Genomic DNA, 26,832 nt, shown 5'->3' with positions numbered 1-26,832 from the left:
AATGATTCTTGTTTTAATGTAAACTTGCTAGCATTTGCTAAATGTGTTCTTAGTAATCTCTTCACCAGTTTAATTGTGTGGCAGTCTGTAACAAATGTATTCATATTACCTTTTTTACCTTTTCCCCAAATGATACGTTAACTTCTCAGGAACAGGTCATAGTTGACTCAACCCATCTCTTGATGCATTTGTGCTACCAATGCATCATCTGCCCTCAGTTTACTGGCTCCTAATATAGTTGGAATTTTATGCTTGTTGTGACAGAGGATTTAATCTCCTCTCTGGTACAGTTGGAAGTCTTCAGATGGTGACTTATAACATCTGTGGTCTTACCCAGCCCCCACACTCATTTTGCTCCTTCCATTAATCTGTCAGCATTGCTTAGTATCTCTGCAAGAGCAAACGGCTGTAAATTTTATAATGTTAAAGAGATTATGAGTTAGAGATTTAGGACAGCACAGATGGGTTTTGTGCCTAGCGAACTCCCAAGGTCAACTTCCAGTACTTTATTGGTACTGCACTCTGTATTCTACAAAATATGATCTCAAGAGCTGGTACCTCTTAGTCTGATTATTCCAGTATGCAAAAGCCAGACAGGTGTTTTATTTTCTTGGTAATTATTTGGTATATGTCATTCCAAGGAATGTTTTTCTTTTATGCCCCCTTCTTAGGCACAAATTGTTACACTAATTTCTCTTAATTATAGAATAATTTGTTGATTTTTTCACAATAAAAATGTGTTTAAGCTTTTGTAATAACCAATTTGCACTCTTCAAATTCATCAAGTAGTTACCTGCGAGTAGAAAACTATTAATGTATTTTTCTGTACAGTAAAATGAGTGTCTGGGCTGGTTCACACAGTCAAACAGCCCACTGTGGCTTATTTAAACCACAGTGGGCTGCAGCATGTGCGGGTGGCCATTTTGAATATTCAAGCCACAATTGTGGCTTGTCCTGTCATCCAAACCCAGCGGGGGTGGGTTGTGCAAGGGTTAAACAACCCTTGTATAACCCTTGACCCGTTTTAGGAAATGCAAGCGTTAACAGTCGCACAACCCACCCCCTCTGGGTTTGGAATACACAGCTAGCTGCAGTTGTGGCTTGAATGTTCAAAAGCCTCTTGTCACGTGCCAGCACACGTCACAACCTGCCGTGGCTTATTTAAGCCACAGTGCTCATCTGAAGCAGGTCATTATATGCATGGATGGGAAGGGCTGGGAAGAAAGAAAGACCAAGACCAACTAGAAGTGAGAGGAATATCCTGGCAGTAGTTGAAAAATGATTTAGCTGCTTACATGATTCAACAAACAGATTATTTTACTTAACCTAGGGCATTTTAGCAGTAATTCTACAATTGTCTCCTGCTGTTATGACTTCATGATGATTTTGTTCTAAATTCCTGGATTTCATAGTCAAAATGTCCTATAAACATATATGTAAATACCACATAGTTGTAGTAGTAACCATATTGATATCTGAAATGTTTTTAGTAGTTTGGTGCGTGTGTGTATAAGAGAAAGCTAGAGAGACTATATCAGCTATCTTAATTTTGACGCATAATTTATGTGGATTTTTATCCCAAGGCATGACATCTTGTATTATTGCATCAAATAACTTGCTGAGAATCTAAACTCCATTCAATCAGACTGAAAAGGTAGCATATCTTGCCTTTTTGAATGCTTCAAACTGATCCCCCTGTGATTCAGCAGACTTCATTGATTACAGTTGTATAGTTATAGGAACAGCTCGAGTTCTGGTGGCACCTCAAGAGGCCATCTAACGCAGAGGTGGGCAACTTGTGCCCCTCCAGATGTTTTGGCCTACAATTCCCATCAGCCCTAGCCAGCATAATCCAAGGACAGGGATCATGGGAGTTGTAAGCCAAAATATCTGGAAGGCCACAAGTTGCCCACCCCTGATCTAAAGTGACATCATAACACATTGCACAGAATAGCAAGAGGACAATATTTCGCTGACTACTGTAATGATTTGAAGTATAGCAGCGTAGCATGCAGCTTTGCCTTCTGGTTTCCTTTAATTTATACAGGTGTAGTAGGGTCTTTATGGGGTGGGGTGGGGTTGAGGTATGTGAGAGGAGGTTTATTCCACACACACACACACACTTGGCTATGACTTGTAGAAAAAAGCTCTCAGTGGTGCCAGTGGGAACTTTTTTCTGTTACTCATAGCTGTTTGGGTTGGGCTTCAAGGGGTACAGCAGGGAGGGAAGGGATAAGCCTCTCTTTCCAGCATGCTGTGACAGCCTCTCGTGCATAAACACCTCCATAGTGACAGTAAAAATTCAGAAGGTGAAGCTGGTCCCACGCTTGTGACCACATTACTTGAAAGACCACCTTCTTCCATACAAACTTGGCTGGCAGTTAAGGTCTTTGAGAGAGGCTCTTCTCTTTCACTGTTTTATAGGTCTGATATTTTTTCTGCTTTAGTTTTGTCATTGTTGAATATTTTACTATGACTTGTTTTGCCCCTTGAACACTGTTTTGTCTGGTAAGGCAGGATGCAAATCCAAATAATAAATAAATAGAAGACGGCGAAAAGGAAGAGGGCCTGCTCGGTGATGGCCCCTAAATTTTGGAATGATGTCCCTGCTGAGGCCCACCTGGTGCCAGCATTGTTATATTTTCGGCACCAGGTTAAGACTTTTCCCTTCTCCCAGGCATGTGATAAGTTTTAATCAATCCTGGAATGTCTTATGGTTATGGTTGTTTGCTTTTGAGATAGTTTGTTTGAAGTTGTTTTAGATATATGTTTCTTTTGTGTATATTGTCCATGTGTTTTTTATGTAAATGGTTTTTAATCTCTGTATATTGTATTTTTAATCTTTGTAAACCGCCCAGAGAGCTTCGGCTGTTGGGTGGTATAGAAATGTAAATAATAATAATAGTGATGATTGTACAACTCCCTCCCCTAGGAAGTTCACTTGGCCTTCACATTGCAGGCATTTTGCTGGATGGCAACACATGTCACCAGGACTTTGGCCTTGAATGAGTCTCTTTGTGTTGTCTGGTTCCTTAGGGTACTTCCAGATGGAGGGTTCCTAGCCAGTCAAAAGACTTGCTGTGTCTATTCCATCTTCCCCTCCTTCTGTGGTTCTGTGGTAAAAAAGAAGACAAAAGATATGGTGGGAAAACAAGGCAGGGTTACAAATGGAAGACGCCCCCACACCCCGGTAAAATTCCGCAGGGATGTTTCTCAATAAAAGCCTTGTCTAGAAGCACCATTGTTGGTTACTGCATTCTTCTGTGCTATGTTTTTAATTTTTATCTTATATTTTAATGCTGCAGTTGTTTAGTTTTTCATGTTTATTTTGTAAGATGCTTTGAAGGTGTTGAGGCAGGAACACAGACTATAAATTTAAAAAAAAATCTGCAGACCGATAGTTTGTCAATCTGTTACAGCCCTGTCTATTTTGACAGTAAGTAGTTTCTTCAGGGTCTCTGGGAGAGGTCTTTTCCATCATGATCAGGGAGTAAAATCGTTACATTCTTTGGTTCAGTTCAGGTTCAGCTCAATCATGGCTCATCCACAATTCCAGCCAGTGTTTCCCGGGCTCAGCCCTTGAAGAGGGCAGAGTATAGAAGCCTGTAATAATGAAGAATATATAAATCCTTCCAGATACTGGTTTTATTTTATGTGCTCATTCTGATTTTGGTGGACTCAGTGAGTGTACCATATCTGGTGTGTTGTTATTCAGTTGTACCTTCATTCTGAACCAGTAATTGATTCCCGCCCCCCTTTCTGTTCCAGTTCTACAGAGAGTTACAGATAATGGATCAGGTTCTGTTCTGGTTCAGGAAAAAATTAAGGCTCGTTCTGTTTTTTGGTTCATGGTCAGGGAATGAAAGCAAACCTGATCAATTTAATCTGAGTGATGCATACAAAGCATGTGCTCTCCTGTTACTGATATTTGCCCCCTTCCTCAGCAATTTGTATTGCAGGCAGAAATGTATAAAGATCTGGGAGTGAGGCATGTATGGTTTGCTTTGAGCGTATGTGGGTCAAACATAGAAATGTTCTTCTACATTTTGCTCTTAAAATGTTTGGTTTTTATTCTGAGAATTGCTAATTAATGTTGATTTATAAAGCACTGCAATGCAGTAGTTGAAAAAGATTCCTGCTGTTTGATACAGATTTTTAAAAGGGTCTTTTTAAATTTTATTTGACAAGATCTATCTTCTCTTTGATGTGCCATTGATGACTCTTTTTTCATTGTATAATAGGCCCCAGGCATGGAAGAACTGATATGGGAACAGTACACAGTGACCTTGCAAAAGGTGAGAGGTTATTTATGGTCTAGTTTTCAAATAGCTTTTTCGCATCTACCCTCTAATACTGTAGTGGCAAATCTGAAATGACCCCATTCTTATGTCAATCAATTTTCCATTCCAAAACACAGTTAGGCTTCTTAATTACACCACTTAGATTATTTTAAAGAATACACATATCTCACTTTATTTTTGTAAACCAACAGTTTATTTAAATTCACAGCAATTAATTTCTGTAGTCCTACTAAAAAATATTTAGAATTCCAGAGGTAACATCAATCTTATTTAGGTCCCAATCCTGTGATAGAAAGCAGATCAGTATGAAGTGCCAAGACAAAAACTCCAGCTCTAGTTTTTGGTTATCAAGGAAGGGGGAAATGACTTGGGTGAAGTGGTGTTCTCTTGTTTAGCGTTTTTGTTGTAGGTGAAAACCCAGTGCTGTGAATTGTATTGGAAAGATGTAAGAATCTGGTACAAACTTGGGAATAACGCTATAAATCGCTAAAACATTCTGGAAACCTTACAATTCCCAACAGCCATCAAGAGCAGCCTCATATGCTGCATGGTTACAAAATGGAGTATAAGGCCTAAATTATATGTCCCTGTCTTGGTAGTAGATTTGAAGTTGCAGGGTGTAGGTCACTTGACGTAATTTGTGAAAAGTGTTTCTGGCCAATGCTGCAACTTGAAGCTATCCATCGAAATGTGAGGCAGAATGCCCTTAATGATAAGTGTCTCCCCCATCCCTCCCCCATGCACCCTTTCTGGCTTGTACATGACAAAAGACGTACCAACCATAATGAGTTTTGTTCACTCTTGTCTACAAGAAAAGAGGAGAGCGCTGTCTGTGCTGCAACTTTGCAGTTGCTAGCTTCCACTCTTAATGATACTCTTGAAAGTCATTCCTGTGTTAAACTAAATGCCATTTTTAATCGACATCAGTACTACAAGTACTGTTATTTAGGATATTTATAGCACTTTCCATTGTTCAAAGTGCTTCACATGCATTATCTAGTTGTATTCTTTATAGGAACACTGTAAGATCAGTATTATTATCTTCCATATTGCAAGTGGGGGTGGGGGAGTGGTTTAGCTATGGCCACCTACTGAGTTCATGGCAGAGGTGAGGTTCGAACCAGGGACTTCCTGATTTGCAGCTCACTCTCGTAGCCCCTACGATATTTCAGCTCTCTTCTGTCCCTATAGTTTCAGATTGCCCTCAAGTCAAGATTTTTTTTTTTAACTGCCCTCATGTATGCACTGTTAAAATCAGTTCTGAGTTGTGCTACAATCCCTGAGTCTGTAGGGAAGGACATATAAGATTATATATTTAATTAAAAATTGTCAATGACATGTCTAGAACATGTCTCTTTCTTGGCATTCTACCAATTTCAAATTCTGTTTTGGTTGTTCGCTAAAAATAAGTGGTGTGTTTCCTTTTTCTTTTAGGACTCAAAGCGAGGGTTTGGGATTGCAGTTTCTGGTGGCAGAGATAACCCTCATTTTGAAAATGGAGAAACATCCATAGTTGTCTCAGATGTTCTTGCTGGTGGCCCAGCGGATGGATTACTTCAGTAAGTAAGCTTGCTTACTTCTGCTGTACCCCCTCTCTCTTTGCCCTGACAATATGTTTGCAAAAGGAAAATATGCTTCTAAGTGTAGACTTCTGTGAAGGCACAGGTTTAACCAAACTAGTGTAGTTATTTGATCTTGCTATCTTTATCCTGAAACCTTGAATACAGCCCAGCTACCCTTACTTCTAGCAGCCTGCCTAATGAATGGCTAGGATCCCAGACTTTGCTTGAAATGTTCAGCAGTGGGATGCATTGAACATCTCATGTTTCTGATCTTCTGCTTCTTCAAGGGATTGTGCAGGAGAATCCCATGCAGGCATGCTATGTGAGTAGCAGGGATCTGCTCTGTTTACCATACAGGCATAGCTCAAGGGACATTGGCTTGCAGCGACTGGTTGTACTAAATCCATGAGAGTTAAAATGGTTTCATAAATAAGGATGAGCCACTCAGAGTATCTCTCTCTACATCCATTACTAGGTTAACTCCAAACAAGGGTCTTTGGAGTTTGGAGTTACAGTCAGGAGAACATTCTTAGAGCTGCTTTTGTTCCATTTCATTGCTTTTGGTTTTCTTCTCATAGGAATGTTTGTATGTGTCAAGACTGCCAAATGATTACTACTAAGTAAAGTCTTTTGATAAGTATAAAATATTATTGCTGTTACAGCATATTTTATTTTTCTTTTATAATAAACAAAGGCTATAATACATATGGCTAACATAAGGAAATTGATGTCTGTGAGATTTGGTTCTGGGAAGATGTGAGGAACATACATGTAATACAACAATGGGAAAAATCTTATGATATTGAACTAATGTTGCCTAAGTCATGGAGGGTGCAATCCTCCATGACTCTAGACACTGTCTAGAGGGCCATAGAATTGTTTGGTTTCTGGGCCAGGGCTCTGACCTCGCTCCCAGAAACCACACTCCCCGACCCCTCATAGCCGGCGCAGTTCTATCAGTGCTGGATACGTCTCCATGCTCGGAAACGGTATGTAGAGATGGGGGAAAGGTGCAGTCCTGGGGGTGGGGAGGAGACTGTGGAAGCTGCTTTATGCAGCTTCCTATTGGATCTCCAGGCCCCTTCCCTCCCCTTCCCTGAAGCTGCACTTTGACAGGAAAAATCACCCATCTAGGCAAAAATGCAGGGTGGCCAGAGCACCAAGGAGAGGAGCCCCTCCATACTCCAACCACCCTGCATAAGTTAGTTGGTAGGCTACAATTATTTATATTAAACTGAATTCAATGGAACAGTTCTTTCCTACAGAAATAAAACAGGTGTTTGTGTGCAGAAATGAACTAACCCATGACAGGCTCAGTTCAGTCCTGCTGTGGATGCGGTGCAGTGTCAGTCATGTTGGTTGGCAGGGGAAGAGCTATTTGGGCCAAAAGGCAACTCATGCATGTATGAATAAATGAATGAATAAATAAATAAAAACACAGAGGGATCCCCATACAACAAGGATGGGGAACCTGTGTGCCTTCAGATGTTGCTGGACTCTCAACTCCCATCATCCCTGACAATTGACCATGCTGGCCAGGGCTGATAAGAGTTGTAGTCCAACCATATCCGGAGGGCTCACAGGTTCCCCACTCCTGCTGTAAGAGCATAACAGGAACCTATTTTCTCCCACTCCCCTGTGCACAGGAGCCAAGTCTGCCAGGCTATTTAAAGGAATGAGAGGGCTATTCATGCCTTCCATTTCTCCATCCATAACCCCACCCCACCCCATCCCTGTTCCTTGACCAAGCTGAGTGTGGAGGGCTGGATGGGGATTTGGGAGGCAAGTACAGGCTACCCATTCCCCATAATGGTCAGGCACAGTGTGCCCTGGGTGTGAGGGGTGGACAAAGATGGCATCTTCGATACCATCTGGGGATCCTTCCTTACGCGGAGACTGCTGGCATGGTGGGACTGAATTAAGCCCAGCGTTTTTAATCGGTCAGTCTTAAATATAACCTTTTCTAATTGACAACATACTTCTGTTTGCAGGGAGAATGACAGAGTGGTTATGGTTAATGGTACGCCTATGGAAAATGTTCCCCATTCATTCGCTGTGCAGCAGTTAAGGAAAAGCGGGAAAGTGGCTATCATTGTAAGTTAACTATTACTGGCATTAAAGAGGCCCATGGAGCTAAGGTGGGGTGGGAGTGCATAACGGTGTAAATGTAACTTTTTTGGTAGAGCAAGTACTTCCTAAGTGTATTCATGAGTCCAGCATCTGGATCCAGGATCTGTGTAACACAAATAAATATTTTTTCTTTGATTGGTTTATTGATATTTATAGCATGTAATCCTGAAGCCTCAGAGTCAGTGACTGGGTTTGCATGATTGCTGCAGCTCATCGTGGCTTTTTAAAGTCATGACGAGCTGCGGTGTCCATGGACACCATCATGAAAATTCAAACTGCAATTGCGGCTTGTCATGTTGTCCGAACCCGGCGGGGTGGGCTGTACAAGGGTTAAACAAACCTTGCATAACTCTAAAACAGGCCATGGATTTTGCTAGGGTTGTTTAGCCCTCACACAGTCAACTCCTGCTGGGTTCAGATGACACAACAAGCCACAGTTGCAGCTTGGATATTCAAAATGGCCACCAGCATGTGCCGCTGCCCATCGTGGCTTAAATAAGCCACGGTGGGCTGTGTGATTGTGCAAACAGGCCCAGTCATTATTCAAACCATAGGGAATGCGAACATTACAAACATATATGCACACACCTTTCCCCGCCCTCTCCCCCAATAATAACCATGGGGAAGAGGCTTAGCTGAGTAGTATAGCATGTGCTGTATATGCAGGAAGTCCTGGGTTTAGTCCTTGGCAAAGCTTTTTGGGCAGCAGAACCGGAAAAGACCTCTGAGGCCCTGGAGAGCTACTGGCAGTTGGAAGCCCAGATGGGCTTGGGTTTAGCAATTTCAAACGTTCAACTAAACAGCAGCTCTCTACCTCTGAGGTCTTCTTTACTAAAGAGTTTCTTTGGACTGTGGCAAACTTTGAGGTCCCCCTGAGCCTGCTGATACCTTCCTCTTGTGTGTGGATGGTGCCATTTGGGTTCCATAGGGACAGCACTAGGTCAACTTCGTTCACTATTAGTGTATATGATAAAACATAAAGAGAGCAACGTTTTCATTCCGCCTGATAAAGAGTTTTTTTAAATTTGGAAGTGTGCGTGTTTGCTTGCTAACCTAAGTAACCTGACCTAAGATCATTTTCCCTGTTTTTGTATCTGCTGTCCTTTGGGATTTGATCAGTTGAACTGTCCCCAGTTTGGGGGACAGTTCTGTAACCATGGGCCTGCAATGGCCAGCCACAGAAGGGATGTAATAAAAGGTTACCTGTGAAGGACAGTGTTTAATATAGAGCGTAAGATACGCACATGCAGGGAGTCTTTGTTCTCAGTGGGTTGCGCCCAAAAATGATGTATGTGTTCTCAAAATCATAAAGTTTGCTTGGGGAAAGTGCAGTGCATACAAGCTTTAAAGAAGTTTAGAAAAGTTTACCCTCTATCATTAAGGCAATGGAAAAATCAAAGTCATGCAGCAATTAGAAACCGCAAAGTAATCTAATACCTCTAGAGTATAAAAAAAACCTTATCGTATGAGAACAAACTGTTTCCAGAGCTGACAAAAATGCATAATATTTGAAATGGAAAGGAATTGAGGGAGGAGACTTTTTCATGCCGTATTTAGAAATGCTTCTGCTGTGCAAAAAGCACTTACTGGGCAGTTAGTTCCATATTTAAAAGGTACTAATATGAGTGTGGTGTTACTATACCAGTGGTTTAGCTGGACATGGTGCTGGTATCTTAACACTGGATGTGTATGGGCCAGCTGCAAGAAACACCAACTTGGCTAAGTGCTATGCAGCACTGCATCTAAGTTAGGCTTCCTGGTGATAGATTTTAAAAGCTGAATATAATATTATAATGTTTTTATTTCCTGTGAATAGGTAGTAAAAAGACCTTGTAAAGTACAGCTTCCAGCTGTTAGAAGAAGCCCCTCTCTTGACTATGATGATAGAGCCTTTGAAGTCATGGATAATCGTGCAGAGTTTGATGGCAGAAGTGCGCGAAGTGGCTACAGTGAAAGGAGCTGGCGTAGTGGAAATGGAGGCCGTAGCCAGAGCTGGGGAGATAGCCTTGATACGGGCTACAGATTTGCCCAGGATAGGGGGCGCAACCACAGCAGAGAGCGCAGCTACAGCCGGGATCGAAGTCGGGGCCGGAGCATGGATAGAGAGAGAAGCTTGGACCGTGAGCATCAAAGACCCCGAAGCAGAGGCAGGAGTGTGGATAGAGATGATGCCTATGACCGTGGCTATGGTGGTGGGAGGAGTCCACCAAGAGATTATGGCTGGAGATCTCGTCCTGACCCTCCATATGAGAAGGAAGCAAAGAGCGGAAGCAGAGGCAGGCTTAATTCCCGCAGCCCTTCACTTGAATTGCAACATCGGTATGACTATGGACCACAGCTGGACCCAAATGGCCCAGTTAATGTTCTCCTCACAAAGAACAGATCAAATGAAGGCAAGTGTGCGACTTGTTCTGGTGTGTGCGTTGAAGTGAATGACCCGGTTTGTATGTCTTGGTGGCAATTCCTGGGTTGTTTAACCCAGGAGTTGCTGGGAGGGGGATGAGTACTGTGTGTGAGCCATTTCCACTTTTAATCAGCAACCCAGGAACAGGCTGTGGTTTCATGGCGTCTGAACCTAGAAATTCTGGATTGCTTAGGAGTTAAACAACCCAGGAATTGCTGCCGTGACATGTGAACTGGATCAGCGTTTCCCCTTGCTCTTTATTTCCTCCTGGCTGTAGCAATATAACACATCAATTGCAAACCTCAGCTTGATTGACACCTTTCAATTTTTCCTGTCCTTCCCCCACAAAAGAGAGAAAATATAATTTTTAGAAGGATAAATAATTCAACAAGAGACAACACCTTACACCTGTACCATACAAAGCCATCTTCCAAGTACTGACCTGTTTCAGAAACCAAGTACAGCATAGAACAAGCTTCCCCAACCTGGTGCCCTCCAGATGTGTTGGACTGCAACTCCATCATTGCCATCCAGCATGGCCAGTAGCCAGGAATGATGGGAGTTGCAGTCCAACACACCTGGAGGGCACCAGGTTGGGGAAGGCTGCCATAGACAAATAATAAGCACAAGTATCAACCGCCTAGAAGGACATGATATCCTCCCAAGAGTGTCAGACTATTGTGAAACACTGAAACCTACTTTAAATCTAAATTGTACCTCAGTGTGCAGAAGTTACACAACTTTCCTTTTGGAATCTTCCAGTCTTTCTAACCACAGGGAAGGAGATGTGATGCTTTGTGAGTCCCCCCTTTATCAGACTTGCACTTCTTGCATAAGCAAATCATCCTCATAAGGAGTTACGTCCATGGACAAGTGAATTGCAGCAAAACCCAAAACTGCCTTTTACATTATCATTTGGTTGAACTACATTTATTTCACCCTTCCCCAACCTGGCACCCTCCAGATGTTTTGAACTACAGGAGCAGACAATGCTCTTGGTGTTCCTGACCTGGCTGGGGCTGATGGGAGTTGGAGGCCCAAAGCATCTGGAAGACACCAGGTTGGGAAAGGCTGGTCTATTCAGTCTCATCTTCTGGATCTCTTTTCAGAATACTATGTTTGATATATGCGGAGCTGTGCGAACTCAACGCTGTAAACAAACAATTCTGCTCTGTAGCAGTCCAGATTTTGAAGCAAGAAAAACTAAATTTGGCATGTCATATAAATTTCATCTATTTCTTGAGTTTCATAATTTGTTCTGCTTCAGTTAATCATCAAGAGAATACTGTGCTATGACCAACACTGAAGCCCCACCAATTAACCACTGAAAAACCTACTGAGCTACTGAGTTTTTGAGATTTCACCAGGCATTGCCTGCTCATTTTGAAGCCTATTTTAACAACTATGGGGACTAGAAAATTGCTTTATTTTTATTTTTAAATGACAATTGCACTTCAGCCTGCTGAATTCCATGGCCAATACTAAATTCTGTTGATTTTGTGTGCTTATATGGAATAGATTGTGTATATGTGTGTATAGGAGAGTGGGGAGGAAATGTTTCTGAAATGGTTGTACAAGGTCTTTGGAATGTGTCAAGAGGAGGGTGACAAAGATGGTAAGGGACCTGGAGACCCAAGTCCTATGAGGAGAGGTTGAAGAAGTTGGGTTATGTTTAGCCTGAAGAAAAGACAATTAAGACGCTATATGGTAGCTACCTTCAAGTACTGGAAGTGGTGTCACATGGATGAAATGAAGCAAATTTGTTCTCTGTTGATCCAATAGGACAACAGAGGATCTGAATCTATGGGTTCAAATTACATGAAAGGGGATTTTGATTAAACATTAAGAAGACCTTCTAATGGCACAACCTGTCTGACAGTGAAATAGCCTTGGGAGGTGGTGGGCTCCCCTTCGTTAAAGGTTTTAAAGCAGAAGCTTAGAAGCCACCTATCAGAGATGCAGTGGATTTCCTACATCAGCAAGTTGGAATAGATGACCTTTGGGGTCATTTCTGACTTGGATTCTATCTAGGTTACCAAACTGTTACCAGTAGACACAGAGAGAGAGAATACTAGATGCTTTCAAGCTAGCATGCACAAACCTGCACAAGTAGTAACCCAGGGATGGGGAAGCTTTTTTGGCTTAAGGCCTGAATTGGCTCTGGGCAAGCACATTTGGGAGATGCATGCCAGCAGTAGGTGGGGTCACAGCCCAGAGTCATTTGGATGACAGCTACTGCTGGCATGTGGTCCCTGATGTGCTTGTCCCCCTGTTCACGCGCACACAATGGCTTTGCCCGCCCCTTGTATTCCCCGCTTGGGGAAGGCGAGCAGTGGGCAAAGCCCTCTCCTCAAGGCTCCAGCTGAGTCCAGAGCCATTTTTGCCTGTTGCTCGCCATCCTCAATCAGGTAAGCAGTGGGTGAAGCCCTCTCAGAAGGCATGGTTTGGGGGGAAAGTGGTGGTGGTTTGGGAAGGGGGCATTCCCATGGGGAACAGCCTCACAGGCCAGATTGGGGAGGCTTGCAGGCTACATTAGGCCTGTGGGCCAAAGTTTCCCCATGGCTGTTGTAACCCAGTGAATATAGCCTGTCAGCCATGTATGGCAGCTTGCTGGATACGTGATACCTCCCTGTTTTTGCATTCAGCCAAATGGTTGATTAGGTTTGTCTTTGTGGGTCATAAGTTGCATGCGTGAACTTAGTACAATGGAGTAGATTGTCAGTGGGCTGGAGGGACAAAGGGGTCCCGAGCAAAAACAAAATGCCATTGATGGCTTCATTAAAAAAAAAAGTTTTGAAACTACTAGCCTGTAGCATGCCTCATCTGTCGTACTACAAAAATGTATCTTATTGTTCCACTTGCAGAATATGGCCTTCGGCTTGGAAGTCAGATTTTCATCAAAGAAATGACCAGTACCGGGCTGGCAACAAAGGATGGCAATTTGCACGAAGGGGACATCATTCTCAAAGTACGTTCTTGTATGAAGGGCCCTTAATTTTTTACGGTAGTGGAAAAATCCATATTCCCTATTTTTATATCGCTGCAAGTTTTTCTGTTTCTTTGCAAACATTGAATGGAAACTCTTCACTTTGAAGTGGTTTATCAGTGCCTTTTGTGCTCCAAATATAAGTAAATGTGTTTGTCTTACGCCTCTAGATCAACGGTACAGTGACGGAGAATATGTCCTTATCTGATGCCAGAAAACTGATTGAGAAATCAAGAGGAAAACTCCAACTGGTTGTCTTGAGGGACAAAAAACAAACCTTGATCAACATTCCTTCCATGCATGACAGTGAGTCGGAAATAGAAGGTGAGAGGTTAAAATCAGAGCTAAAGTCAGTTTTCTGTTTAAATTTGTCAAAGCAGGAATGAGCAATCCTTTAAAAAAAACACAGTATATTGCATGATGAATTAAAATGTACTCAGTTTAGACAGCCAAATTTCTTGAGGCAAGACAAGGCATGTGGGTGAGTTTCTGTGCCTTGCGACAAGGCAAATACGAGTCAAGAATAAGCCAGAGAACATGTTTTTCATACCAGGTTTCTTCTCTCCCATGTCTTTCATTTGCTTAGACTCTTCTTTCCCTGTAGCAAGAATGTTGAACCTCTTTCAGCCCAGGCACTAAATTCAGGTTTGGAGACACCCTTGGGGGCTGTATTCCAGTGGTTAGTGAGGCTGAAGGCAAAACAGGACAGGGCCAAAGTCAAAGGAGGTGGGGCTAAATACAAAAAAACCTGCTGCTTATTGTAGCTTAAAGCTCTTCCTGCCAGCACCTAAGCCTTCGGAGAGGCATTTCAAACTTTTAGAATGGGGAAAAACTGCACAAAAGGTGGGAAACCTCTAAACGATTGGTGGTCTAGAGAAAGGGAGTGGGGTCAGGGGAAGGGAGCATGGCCATCTGGGGAACCCCGGAGGGCAGGATTGGTATCCCAGGCAGACCAGATTTGGCCTGCGGGCCTGAGATTTTGCACCCCTACCCTATACCCATAGGCTGGCTGGAAAGAATACCTCTGCGCATTGTGTAGTCCATCCATTAAAGGCCACGTTACACATATTGCTTTTTCCGTTCTGCCATGTTTGAACTGAAAGTTTAAATTTTGCTGTTAATTCATGGATCAGGCAGCCATTAGGCATGGTTCAGTGTTAAGCCAGGAGCTGATCTCAGCTTTGGAGTTAAAGCATGCAAGGACCTTTCCCCCTGTCTCCCCACCACCACCTCTGATCTCCCTGCTCTTGTACATGGGCCAGAACAGTCACTAGATATACACTAGTGAATTCTGGCATGGGAGATGCTGCAGCATGTGCATTCCTATGTTTCAAGAAAGGACCAGCTTAGCAGTCATGGAATAAGAGGACAGGTCCTCTTATGGATCAGTAACTGGTTAAAGAACAGAAAGCAGAGAGTCGGAATAAATGGTAAATTCTCCCAGTAGAGGGACGTAAATAGTGGGGTCCCACAGGGATCTGTATTGGGACCAGTGCTTTTCAACCTGTTCATAAATGATATGGAATTAGGAGTGAGCAGTGAAGTAGCCAAGTTTGTGGATGACACCAAATTATTTAGGGTGGTTAAAGCAAAAAGGGATTGTGAAGAGCTCCAAAAGGATCTCTCCAAACTGGGAGAATGGGCATCTAAATGGCAAATGCGGTTCAATGTAAGCAAGTGTAAAGTGATGCACATTGGGGCAAAAAATCCCAACTTCAAGTATAGCCTGATGGGATCTGAGCTAGCAGTGACTGACCAAGAAAGAGAGCTTGGGGTTGTGATGGACAGCTCAATGAAGATGTCAACCCAGTGTGCGGCTGCTGTAAAAAAGGCAAACTCCATGTTAGGCATAATTAGAAAAGGAATTGGGAATAAAACTGCCAATATCATACTGCCCTTATACAAATCTGTGGTGAGACCACACTTGGAATACTGTGACCAGTTTGGGTCACTATGCCTAAAAAAAGATATTGTAGAGCTGGAAAAAGTGCAGAAAGGGGCAACTACATTAATCAAGGGCCTGGAGCATCGTCCCTATGAGAGAAGGATACAACAGCTGGGATTGTTTAGCTTGGAACAAAGGAAGGTAAGAGGAGACATGATAGAGGTCTACAAAATTATGCATGGTGTGGAGAATGTTGATAGGGAGACATTCTCTCTCTCATATAATACTAGAACCTGGGGTCATGCCATGAAGCTGATTGGTGGGAGATTCAGGACAGATAAAAGGAAGTACTTCTTCACACAGTGCGTAGTTAAACTATGGAATTCGCTACCACAGGATGTAGTGATGGCCACCAATTTGGAGGGCTTTAAAAGGAGCATTCTGGACAAATTCCTGGAGGAGAAGGCTATTGATGGCTACTAGTCCTGATGGCTATGTGCTACCTCCAGTACCAGAGGAGTGAGCCTATGTACACCAGTTGCTGGGGAACATGGGTGGGAAGGTGCTGTTACGCTCATGCCCTGCTTGTGGGTTCCCAGTCGACAGCTGGTTGGCCACTGTGTGAACAGAATGCTAGACTAGATGGACCCTTGGTCTGATCCAGCATGGCTGTTCTGATGTTCTTATGACATCGCGTGGCCAGGAATGACCACATGGCTCTTTCTTATGCCACTGGAAGCACCTTCACCACAGTAGCTTTCATGCTGCTGGTGGTAATGTATATGACAGGCCTGAGAGTTGGTGGCTAGATAGTTTGATGCTTGGAAAGCCTTGATCTGAATGGGGCTTGTTGGTTGGTACCCATGGAAAAACTGAAAAATACATTCCCTAAGCTAAACAATCCCCATATGCAATGTTTGCACATTATTTTGCAAGCCAAGTGAAAGTAGTTTGATTTCTGTCTTGAGGGAATTTGCTTTTCTGATGGGAATCACTCTTAGCATTGGCTTTATGGAATTTCAGGAAGTGTTTTTGTTTTTCTTAAAGCTGTCATAATGGTTAAAAGGGAAACCATGTATTGTGGAAATAAAAGTCAACATAGATTAAAATTACTAGCAAATGCTTTACCTACCCAGATTCTGCTGTGCTCTTTCAACAGATATTTCAGAAATAGAATCAAACCGGTCTTGCTCCCCTCAGGATGACAGAAGACTGCATCACTCTGACTTAGATTATCATTCTTCCAATGAAAAGCTAAAGGAGAAACCAAGGTAGGATGTGTTGTCATTTACATTTAGTTGTGTTACTAAATTTTTAACTTTCTATTAATGTTGTGAATCTTGTTTTAGTGCAAAAGAAGATCCAACCAATAGACTGTCCAAAATGGGAGCAATGCCCACCCCTTTTAAACCAACTGGTGATATCACTGCTGCTTTAATGCCAGAGACAAACAGTGAACCGAAGTACCAAGACGATCCTTCAGGTTAGTGCTCATTCTGTTTTGAGATACCCTCGTTTCAATACAAGGAACAACCCTGCTTGCATTCTTGCAATTATAAAATTCAGTCCATGTTTAATGGGGATTGTGTGTTTTAGGAAATACATTTTACCACTGCTGCTTCAAACAGTCCTTCTAATTACCGAATTCGGTGTGTTAGGAATCCTTCCCCTAACCAACTTTTATAGACTGGAGATAGGACAATATGTCTTATCTGACTCAGCAACCACATGCCAAATTATCTTTCTAGTTGTCTTTTAACAAACAATGACATTAGGTCATCTTCATGTTTTTTAAAACAGAAAACAACCCACAGAAAACAGATGGGCTTTACTTAGGGTATTTGCAGTGGTGAAATCTGTAAGGAGAAAAGAAAAAGGAGCCAGAGCAAAAGGATCTTATTAACTAAATACAAGTGTAAAAAAGAAATATCTTTCGCCTTCATTATTACAATAGAATTCTTAATGACAGGGTTTCTTAAACATTATAGAGACATTTAATGCCTTGTGCTGGAATAGGCAGATTACCCTTTGAGATCTGATTTGTGATATCCAGATACACCAAGTAGAAAGACAACATCTGATGGTAGGCTCTAAAGCATCATTATGGCCTTGTGTCATAATAAGAATTGTTATCTTTAAGATGCTGCAAGACTCTTGTTTTTGCTGCAACAGACTAACATGGCTGCCCCCTCTGGAAATTGCTACAAATGTAGAGAGTATCCTATCTTTGGGGGATTACATAGTTGGAAAATAAAATTCTAACGATACTTTATATTACGTTGACATTCATAGTTAAATTCCTTCCCAGTATTGAATACTTTAGTGATGAATGCATATATGTTGCAATTCTAAGTATACCTCTTGGAAGGAAGTCCATCTTAACTCAATGGGAATTGTTTTGAACTGATAGTAATTATTTCTAAGTATTTCTAGAATTAGGGTGCAACAGTGTTAATCGCGTGTGCCCTTTGGGTGTGTATGCCAAACTGGTTTGTCCTTTGGGTGCTTATTTCTTGTCTTGAATTTTGTAATTTAAAAAAATAAAACAATCTAGTTCTATGATTTTGTGTGTATGTTTTTAATATATACAGTTGCTCAGCCAAAAGCAGTCCCAAGAACATTTCTTCAGCCGAGTCCTGAAGACCTAGCAATATATGGGTATGGATTTTTAACTTGTCTTCACCTGTTACTTTTGTACATCCTGCGGAACATTTAGTCTGGCCTGCAGTGTCCCATCCATTAGCTGTGCCCCTCCATCAGCCCCACAACTTGTCCAAGGCTCATCCAGCTCTACCCACCTCTGTCTCATCACTGCTTTCTCTTTTACGTGTGGGCTTCCCCCCCCCCCGCTTTCCTCTCCCCTCTATGCACGTAGGCGTTTTCCTTTTCTTTCTTTCTGTGTGTGTGTGTGAGAGAGAGACAGATAGAGAGAGGAGTGGATGGGTGTGAGAATGGGGGGACTATACAGATAGATGGATATGTGTGAATGGGGGTGGGCATGTGTGTGTATGGATGTGTGTGAATGGGGGGAGTGTGTGGATGGCTTTGGCCCCTCCCACTACTGGCACGTAGCCCCCAGAAGGTGACTCAAAAGGGAATTTGGGCCTCGGGATTAGAAAAACTCCCCATCCCTGCCCTAAAGGACCATGTTCATAGTTTGGGGTGTTCTTGAGTTTAGCACTGTCACTGGAGGCACATGGCCCTGGTTGTTCGGAGCAGCTTTTATCGGTTTAGTCTAATATGCCAATCTGGGCAGAAATACTTTTGCTACAGTTTCCCATGCTCTGCTAACCTCTGATAAGCCTTTGAAAATGGTTCAGAAACTTCAGTTTGTCCAAAATAGCAAGATAATTAACAAGGACTGGACAATATTATCGTATTTCACCAGTGCTTTCTCATTTGTTTCCATGCGAAACTCAATGCTCTCGCCTATGGCATTTAAATCATTCCTAAAACTTGGAATCCTTTTCTCTCTCAAGCGCTGGTACAAAGATGGTGAAGTTCAAAAAAGGAGACAGCGTGGGTATCCGATTGGCTGGTGGAAATGATGTAGGAATATTTGTTGCTGGAATTCAAGAAGGCACCTCGGCAGAACAGGAAGGTCTACAAGAGGGAGATCAGATTCTAAAGGTATATATGTGGAAGACTGTGCAACTGCAGAGGATTGGTTTTTATATGGTTTGGTGGAGAAATTGCTTTATTTCAATATTTAAAACTATGAAAGTACTCTTAAAATACCTGTGTTTCAGAGCCTTGGGTTGGTTCCTCATTAAAATTAATTGCTGAACCCAACTTGGAATGGTGATTAACCTCAACAACCCAGCTGAGATAAAAAATGGAGAAAAAACTCAAACGGCCTAGCTGTAGCTTCTACTTATCTGTCCTTTTGTATTTACCACCAATGTTTCTGAAGTCTGAAAGCATGAACTAGTACCACTCTCATATACTAGGAAGTCCTGCACCAAGTGATCTGGTTCACACAACATGCCAAAGCTCACTGTAAGTTATTTAACCCATGATGAGCCATGGTACACATGGGCGCCATTTTGCATATTGAACCCCTGACCAGGGGTTGTCGTGTCGAGCACACCTGCCCACCGTGGGTTATGTGAGGGTTAAACAACCCATGGTCTGTTGTTTAGCCCTCATATAACTCATGGTGGCCAGGTTCGCATGACACAACAACCCCTGGTCAGGGGTTGAATATGCAAGATGGTGGCCAGTACATACCGCAGCCTCTCCAAGGGCTGTTGTGTTATGCGAACTGACCCAATGTGAGCTTAATCTGATTGAATTCAGTGGGACAAAGAGCAGTTTACTCATAGCAAAGAAGCAGGCCAGAGCTCCAAGGGTGGAAAGGAAACAGATCCAGCATCTGTGCTCGATGGGCTGATTCACACTATCTCAAGTAGGCCTTGTTTTTCAGTCTATATTTCAGTCTATTATTTTGTCTGCTGAATGTCAAAATGGGTTGATTCATACAATCAAACAGCCACTGTGGCTTATTTAAGTCACAGTGGGTTGTGGTGTGGGTAGCAGCCATTTTGAATATTTAACAACCAGTCGTAGCTTTTCATAGCATGCAAGCCTGGAGACCGTGAGTTCTGTGAAGGTTAAACAATCCGCATATAACCCATGGTCTGTTGTTGGGTTATGCAAGGGTTGTTTAACCCTCTCATAAACCACAGTCCTGGGTTCGCATGATATGACAAGCTACAGGCAAGTGTTGAATATTTAAGATGTTCAGTGGTACGCACAGCAGCCCATCTTAGCTTAAGCAACCATGCATGGTACACTGTTTTGACTGTATGAACCAGGTCAATGAATTAGTATGTTTGCCACCAGTACAGATCACTAGCATTCCCACAAGAGTTATGAGGGGAGACAATCCAGATTAGTTATGACTGCCAGAGTAATTTTTGCTCTTTGGTTATCCATTCCTGTATCTGATTTCTCAGAGTCAGAGGCAACTTCAGTGCAAGGGAGCAAAAAGTCTGTACAGAGTAGGCCCATGGGGGTTCCCCATCTGGCCCACCCGCTCTTTTGTCAGGCCCTGCCTCCTTCCCCCAAAGCCCCACCCTCACTGAGTTTTCCACAGCTCAGAACTGCAAAAAGGGTTGCCTTTCTGCAGCTCTGAACTGGGAATCCCAGTTTTTTTTGCAGATCTAAGCTGTGCCTAAACTCTAAAAATGCGGTAGCTGGTTACAAAACAAAAACCCTCAAGAGATGTTGATCATGGATCTCACGCTACGCCTATTTGAGCCCCAATAACCTTGAAAACTGCATCCTTGACATTAACACACCTAAAAAGTGAAGTCCCTTGTTTCCAAATGATAAAGATATAACGTGAAAATAGAGTGCTTTCTCCTGTCGCCAGAAATATTATGGCCTAAGGATGTGAGGAATCATTGCAGAACAGGCAGTACATAAATATTGGTATCCCAAAGTAATTTCAGTTGCATTTCTCCTTAGTAAACAATTGGATGGAATGCCACCAGCACACTTTTCTTTCTATCTTCACAGGCAAAAGACCTAGAGATGTAATTATTGAAATGAAAGCTGAACATTCAGAGGGGCCCTGGAGTATCTGTGAGGGGACCTGGCAACCTGTGGCTACAACCATGATTTTCACCAGCTATGCCCCCCATGGTTGCTGATACTTTGGCTATACATACATAGGAAGCTACTTTATCAGTTCAGATTATTTGTCCATCTAACCCAGTATTGTCTACTCTGACTGGGTAGAGCAACTCCCTAGGGACTCAGGCAGAGGTCTGTCCCATCACCTTGTATAAGGACCTCTTAAATGGAAATCTCAGGGCTTGAACCTGGGATCTTCTGCATACAAAACATATGTGCCACTGTTCAGCTATGGCCCCTCGCTGCATCAGTGAATATGAGGTTAAATAAATAACCTCGCAGATGTTTATGCAAAGTAGCAATTAAATCTGAATTCCAAGAGTGCAATCAATTCTCAAAATATGTTAGATCTCTTATTATTTTGGACCAAACAAGCCCCATAATAATGAATTTATAACTCTGCAGAGAGGGTCATGTGGGAGGAAATTTCCTACAGATACAGTGGACCCAGGCTATTTAGGACTTTAAATGCCACAACACACCTTGAACCATGCCAGATATTCAGTTAATGGGTTAAGAGGTGATAGGAAGAAGGAGCCAACAACAACACCTGTCCTCAGTTTGGTCCAGTGACTAGGGCAGGGGTTGCCACCTTTTTGGGTTGTTGGGTACATTTGGAATTTTGTGGGTGTGTTATGAGTGCTCTCACAAAAAGACTGCCATGGATGCACCTGATCTCATCTGATCTCGGAAGCTAAGCAGGGTCAGCCCTGGTTAGTACTTGGATGGGAGACCTCCTGGGAATCAGGCCTCCTGCATCGAGCAGGGGGTTGGACTCGATGGTCTTGTAGGCCCCTTCCAAACCTATGATTCTATGATTCTAAGAATCTTAGCAGCTTGTTGTAAAATTGCTAAAAGGATGCAAATAACTTGAGCTTGTTCTCTCCTTCCTTGGTCTTAACAAGTAAAGCCGCATCAAAATGCACAGAACCGGGTTAAGGGTGGTACTTGAAGGCTCCAAACGAACAAGTTACCCAAGAAGCATTTTCTTATTTCTATATGCGTTTTTCATATTTTCTCCATCTTTTGTTAGTAGTCAGGGGTAGCTTTGTGCTGCTCTGGCTGTGGGTCTTTATAGGCTGGTGTTGCCTGGAAATATATTTTGGAGAAGTATTGGAGAACTAATTTCTTTTCTGGTCTTACTTTCCTCCAAACCACCTCCCCCTTGTTCCTGTGTATGATTGGTTTTAAATAACTTTCACGAGGAGCTATTTTATTCCTGTGCAGTTTCCCCCATTTCCTAAACACTTTACACTGACCGGGTTTGCATGATCACGCAAGAGAAATAAGCCACAGTGGCTTATTTCCTCCCCCACCCCAGCATATGCTGGGAGGATTAGCAGAACTACCCTTGGAAGTGCGGCTTGTCATGTTGTACGAACCTGGCCAGGGTGGCTTGTTGCTATGCAAAGAAGCCACCCAGAACCCTGCAACAGCCCATGAATTCTGGGTGGCTTGTTACCCACAGCAACAAACCACACCGTCTGGATTTGTAACATAAGCTGTGCTCCCAAGGGTAATTATACTAATCCCCCCTGGCACATGAGCAGCACATGGGGCGGGTAGGGTGGAATAAGCCACTTCGGCTTATTTCCCCTCCATGATCGTGTGAACTGTGACATTGTAACGCCCTCCAGGATAGCTAGTTTCATTTTGACTCTTCATAATCTCTGGCCCAGTTCACATGATCACAGGTTAACAAGCCACAGTGGCTTGCTAACCAACCTGGCGTAATTACCCTAATCTGGTGTGGCTTCTTGTGTTGTCTAAACCTGGCAAGGGTGGCTTGTTGTGGTGGTTAACAAACCACTCAGAACCCATGGCCTGTTGTACAGTGCTTTGTGAACCATCCCAACAAGCCACCCTCGCTGGGTTTGGATGATACAAAAAGCTGTGGTGGCGGGGGCTTGAATGGGCAATCTGGTGCCTACGGGCACCACAACCCACTATGGCTGATAAGCCATGATAGGCTGCAGTGACTGTGTGAACCAGGTCTCTGGGTCAGTTCTAAGCCCATCCCTGCATCTACTGTCGAGAGTTAAGGATAGCTTAACATCTAAATTTTTATCTTTGCTGTTTTAAATCTGTATTTTAAACTCCTGCACTGCTGCTAGGTTTTATTGTGGTTGTATTGTTATATTGTGGTTTTAATGTTCTGTATATTTTAAATTGTTTTATTGTGTGTTGCTTGGATTTAATTTTTGTGAACCGCCCAGAGAGCTTCGGCTATTGGGCGGTATAGAAATGAAATAAATAAATAAATAAATAAAATAGCTTAAGCCTCATCCAAAGCAGGCAAACTGCTCTGGAACAAACAAGGACTTCTGATCACCCAGGCTTTAGATGAAAGACTTTATCTTTAGGGAAAATGTGGTAGTTAAAGCTAGTTATGCCTGCTGGTAGGAGAATCGTTTGTGTTGTCATTCAGAGAGGGAGCCTGCTTGGCATTTTCCTGCTCCCAATAAAATGACACATACATAATGGATTGAAATGTCTAAGGTTTCTTCTCTAGAACCAATATTTTGCACACAGGCGTTAGAAAAACAGGCTTCCTCTTTCACAGTCTGAATCAGAGGAATTTTTCTTAAAATCGGGGTGTGGTTGTTTTGCATCAGGTCAACAGTCAAGACTTCAGAGGTATCCTTCGAGAAGATGCTGTTCTGTACCTGTTGGAAATTCCCAAAGGTGACATCATAACAATTCTGGCCCAGAGCAAATATGATGGTAGGAACCTGAGAGGAAACTTGTAAAAATTAATTTGCTTTGATGTATTAATTTATTTAAAGTACTTCCTGCTTTTATATCCATAGCTCAAGGTGGTTTTCAACATAGTAAGTTGCAACCAAAAAGAGTAGTAGTGGGCTGTTCTATTTTCCTCTGTTTATCTCTGTATTACTGTATTGACTTTAATTGCTTAATGGATAGCAGTATATGTAGGCTTAGCAAGATAGATATGATATATAGATATAAATATCAATATAAAATATATTTTGATATATAAGCTTTTATTGTCTTCTTGGAAAAGTGTATAAGTTGCAGTAATTTAAAGCTTCTGATTTCTATACAGATTTTTAAGGCAATATACTATGTAGATTGATGGCTCTCTGTACATTTTGTATACAGCCATTGACGTCTTTTGGTGGTGTTTACCTGTTTATAAGTCTTTCCCTCCAGCAACCATAATCTATATTTCTTCCAAGCTTTGAAAGATTAAGGCTGATGAATAAAATGTTTTTTATTCCATATACAGAAGCCAGTGAACAAGGCCCAGTTTTTGTCATTTATACGTTTTTCTATAGTTATCCAATTGAAATGTGTAATTTCTACTATATGAGTTGCTTTTTAAATAGGAACTACAGCTCTTAGAACATGGCATGTTTAAATTCAGAAGCTACTTCTGTTGGATTTACTGAATGAAAGTGATTATGACTGAGAAATGTTTGGGAAATGGAAATGGGGAACCTCCAACCCATGGGTTGAATTTGACATGCCAGGCCTCCTAAAGCCCCCTCTCCCTCAGAGAATGGAGAGCGGGCAGGGGGCAGCTCCTGACAGCTGCCTCCTCAAGGAGCACTGAGTCTCCATTGGCTTTGATCACTGCCACTTGAACTGGTTCCTCTTCACTTCACTGGCCCATTTTCCTGATAGAATAAGTGTAGAGGGTGTGAATGGGGTGTGAGTGGGGTCTGGGCAAGCACATTTGGGGGAGGCACATACCAGCAATGGGTTGCGGCCTCGCCCCCTCTGAGGTGCCCCCCCCCCCAGCATGTTTGCCTGGAGCCAATTTTGCCCTCAGGCCAAAACAGGTTTCCCACCCCTGTTCTAAGGGAGCCCCCAAACCCCTGGTGACAGACTTACCAACTCAAGGAAAACTAGATGTGGTTTCTCTCCCCAGTTTATAGAGACATAATGGCCTGTGGCAGAGGGGACTCTTTCTTCATAAGGACCCACTTTGAATGTGAGAAGGAAACTCCACAGAGTTTAGTGTTCACCAGAGGGGAGGTCTTCAGAGTGGTTGATACACTGTATGATGGAAAACTGGGGCACTGGCTGGCTGTAAGAATCGAGAGTGAATTGGAAAAGGGCCTGATTCCAAATAAGAGCAGGTATGATACACTCCTGTAAATTTTAATTTTACATTGGATCTCTCTCTTTCTCTCCCTCCCCCCTTCTCTTTTTCTTTCCATCCCAGACTAGTGTAATCCAGATCAGGTGGGGTATGCAGAATTGATTCTCAATTGCTAGGACAGGGAGCAGCTTTAGCTCCCTCCTCCAGTGATGTCCTTTAGCTGCACCTCTTTATTTGGCCCCACATAAATGAATGGTTGGGTTTTACTTCTATAGGGAAAAGGAAAACCCCACATTTAGAAACAATAGCTCCCTTTGTGAAGAGGTCCACATAGTTGAAAGTGGCATGGGGGTTGTGCTGCTGACCTCGCTCCTGATGTCCATGCATTGTGCATTGGAGTCTGAGCTGGGGTGGCCTACATATGTAGGAAACAGAAGGAGGTGAGCATCCAAAGTAAATCACGAAGAAGAGAAACAGGTTCTCAGGATGCAAAAAACACATTTAAAAAAAAATCGATGCCAGGGGCTGGGGCTTGTGATGCCCCTTTCAGCGTGTGGACCCCCTTCACATATATAACAAATAATGTCTGAAGAAGGCTACTTGTTCTCCATTCTGATGGAGTCTACTCTCTATCTCAGTGGGTGACCCTGCCTTCTTTGATAGGTATCTCTGGCTACACACTCCTGGGATCTTTGCTGTGTACACACACTCCCTCCCACCTCGGCAAACACATATGCGCACGCTTTGCCCATCGTAATTGCAGCCCTTTTGCCAGTCACTTATAAAGTGTTTTTTTTAATGTGGAATGTTCTTTTTGATCTGTAATTTCTATTGCCCATCAAAGTTTTGCACTTCTATGGAGTAGAAGTAAATATAAAACTACAGGTCAAAGAGTATGACTGAGTCCAGAAAATAATGAGAGAAGTTTAGTGTTTATGTTTTTAGGTGTTGTTAAATAGAAAGCCCCCTAAGGTCTGAGAAAAAGAGGTTTATTCGTTTTGTGGTTGCCTACAACATGAACAAAGTGCTCTCAAGTTAAGACTCCTGCCAGGCGTTATTGGGGAGAGCAGCAGCACCATTGGATGGGGATTGGCACATAGCATGTCATGGATGTGCATATGGAGATAGAAAAGGGTTCAGAGTTTGGCCTCCATCCAGGAATATACATTAGGATCCCTTCTATAATATGTAGTTTTTTTAAACCTGCAAATAGGCTGTTTTGGTACCCATACTTTACTGGCTTTTACAGATGGACTACATGTTGTCTCTTTCAGGGCTGAACAGATGGCCAGTGTTCAGAATGCTCAGAGAGATGGCTCCAGCGATCGGGCAGACTTCTGGCGGATGCGTGGCCAGCGGTCTGGAATGAAGAAGAATTTAAAGAAGAGCCGTGAAGATTTGACAGCAATTGCATCTGTTAGCACTAAATTTCCAGCCTATGAGCGAGTTATGCTCCGGGAGGGTGAGTGAGTGACAGCATATAAGAACTGCTTAGTGATTTCCTCGTTGGTAAAAGACAGCTACTGCAATTTTTTCTGGCAACATAAAACAAGTCTAGCCAATCAGTGCTGGCTCTAGGCTAACAGCAAGTGGTAAAGTCTGTCTCTGGTCATGACCATGTTTTGGACTGTCTAAAAACATCTCAGTTGTGTATGTGAATCATATTAAATTTGTTTAGAAGTGTATTTTTTTAATTTACCAGTATTTCTGCAAATACATATATGCACGTGTCTACCCCAGTAACTATTGTGGACTTCCAAATGCTATATGGAGTATGAAATATGGAAACACACACTGAAAATCAATGTGCAGAATGTGTTCATAATGTTTAATTGAAAAAAGACATATATGTACT

At 42.6% G+C, this 26,832-nt stretch overlaps 1 protein-coding gene across 7 annotated transcripts in view; it reads left to right on the top strand.

Moving 5' to 3' along the window:
• The window catches only part of TJP2 (tight junction protein 2), a 102,477-nt gene that overhangs the window by 60,129 nt on the left and 15,516 nt on the right, over nucleotides 1–26,832 (top strand). For all 7 annotated transcript variants that reach the window (XM_084834338.1, XM_084834339.1, XM_084834342.1 and 4 more), the window contains 13 exons: nucleotides 4,242–4,295; nucleotides 5,736–5,860; nucleotides 7,855–7,957; nucleotides 9,810–10,386; nucleotides 13,262–13,365; nucleotides 13,554–13,707; nucleotides 16,428–16,539; nucleotides 16,618–16,751; nucleotides 17,860–17,926; nucleotides 18,748–18,898; nucleotides 23,524–23,632; nucleotides 24,804–25,014; nucleotides 26,252–26,439. In XM_084834338.1, the coding sequence (XP_084690464.1) occupies nucleotides 4,251–4,295; nucleotides 5,736–5,860; nucleotides 7,855–7,957; nucleotides 9,810–10,386; nucleotides 13,262–13,365; nucleotides 13,554–13,707; nucleotides 16,428–16,539; nucleotides 16,618–16,751; nucleotides 17,860–17,926; nucleotides 18,748–18,898; nucleotides 23,524–23,632; nucleotides 24,804–25,014; nucleotides 26,252–26,439 (2,080 nt within the window). In that variant the 5' untranslated portion in view covers nucleotides 4,242–4,250. The remainder of the gene's footprint in view (nucleotides 1–4,241; nucleotides 4,296–5,735; nucleotides 5,861–7,854; nucleotides 7,958–9,809; nucleotides 10,387–13,261; nucleotides 13,366–13,553; nucleotides 13,708–16,427; nucleotides 16,540–16,617; nucleotides 16,752–17,859; nucleotides 17,927–18,747; nucleotides 18,899–23,523; nucleotides 23,633–24,803; nucleotides 25,015–26,251; nucleotides 26,440–26,832) is intronic.

The sequence above is a fragment of the Heloderma suspectum genome, chromosome 2 (assembly GCF_057233095.1).
Source record: "Heloderma suspectum isolate Gila_16-S chromosome 2, 16-S_ref, whole genome shotgun sequence".
Classification (NCBI taxonomy): domain Eukaryota; kingdom Metazoa; phylum Chordata; class Lepidosauria; order Squamata; family Helodermatidae; genus Heloderma; species Heloderma suspectum.
This window is presented reverse-complemented; position numbering and strand designations above follow the sequence as displayed.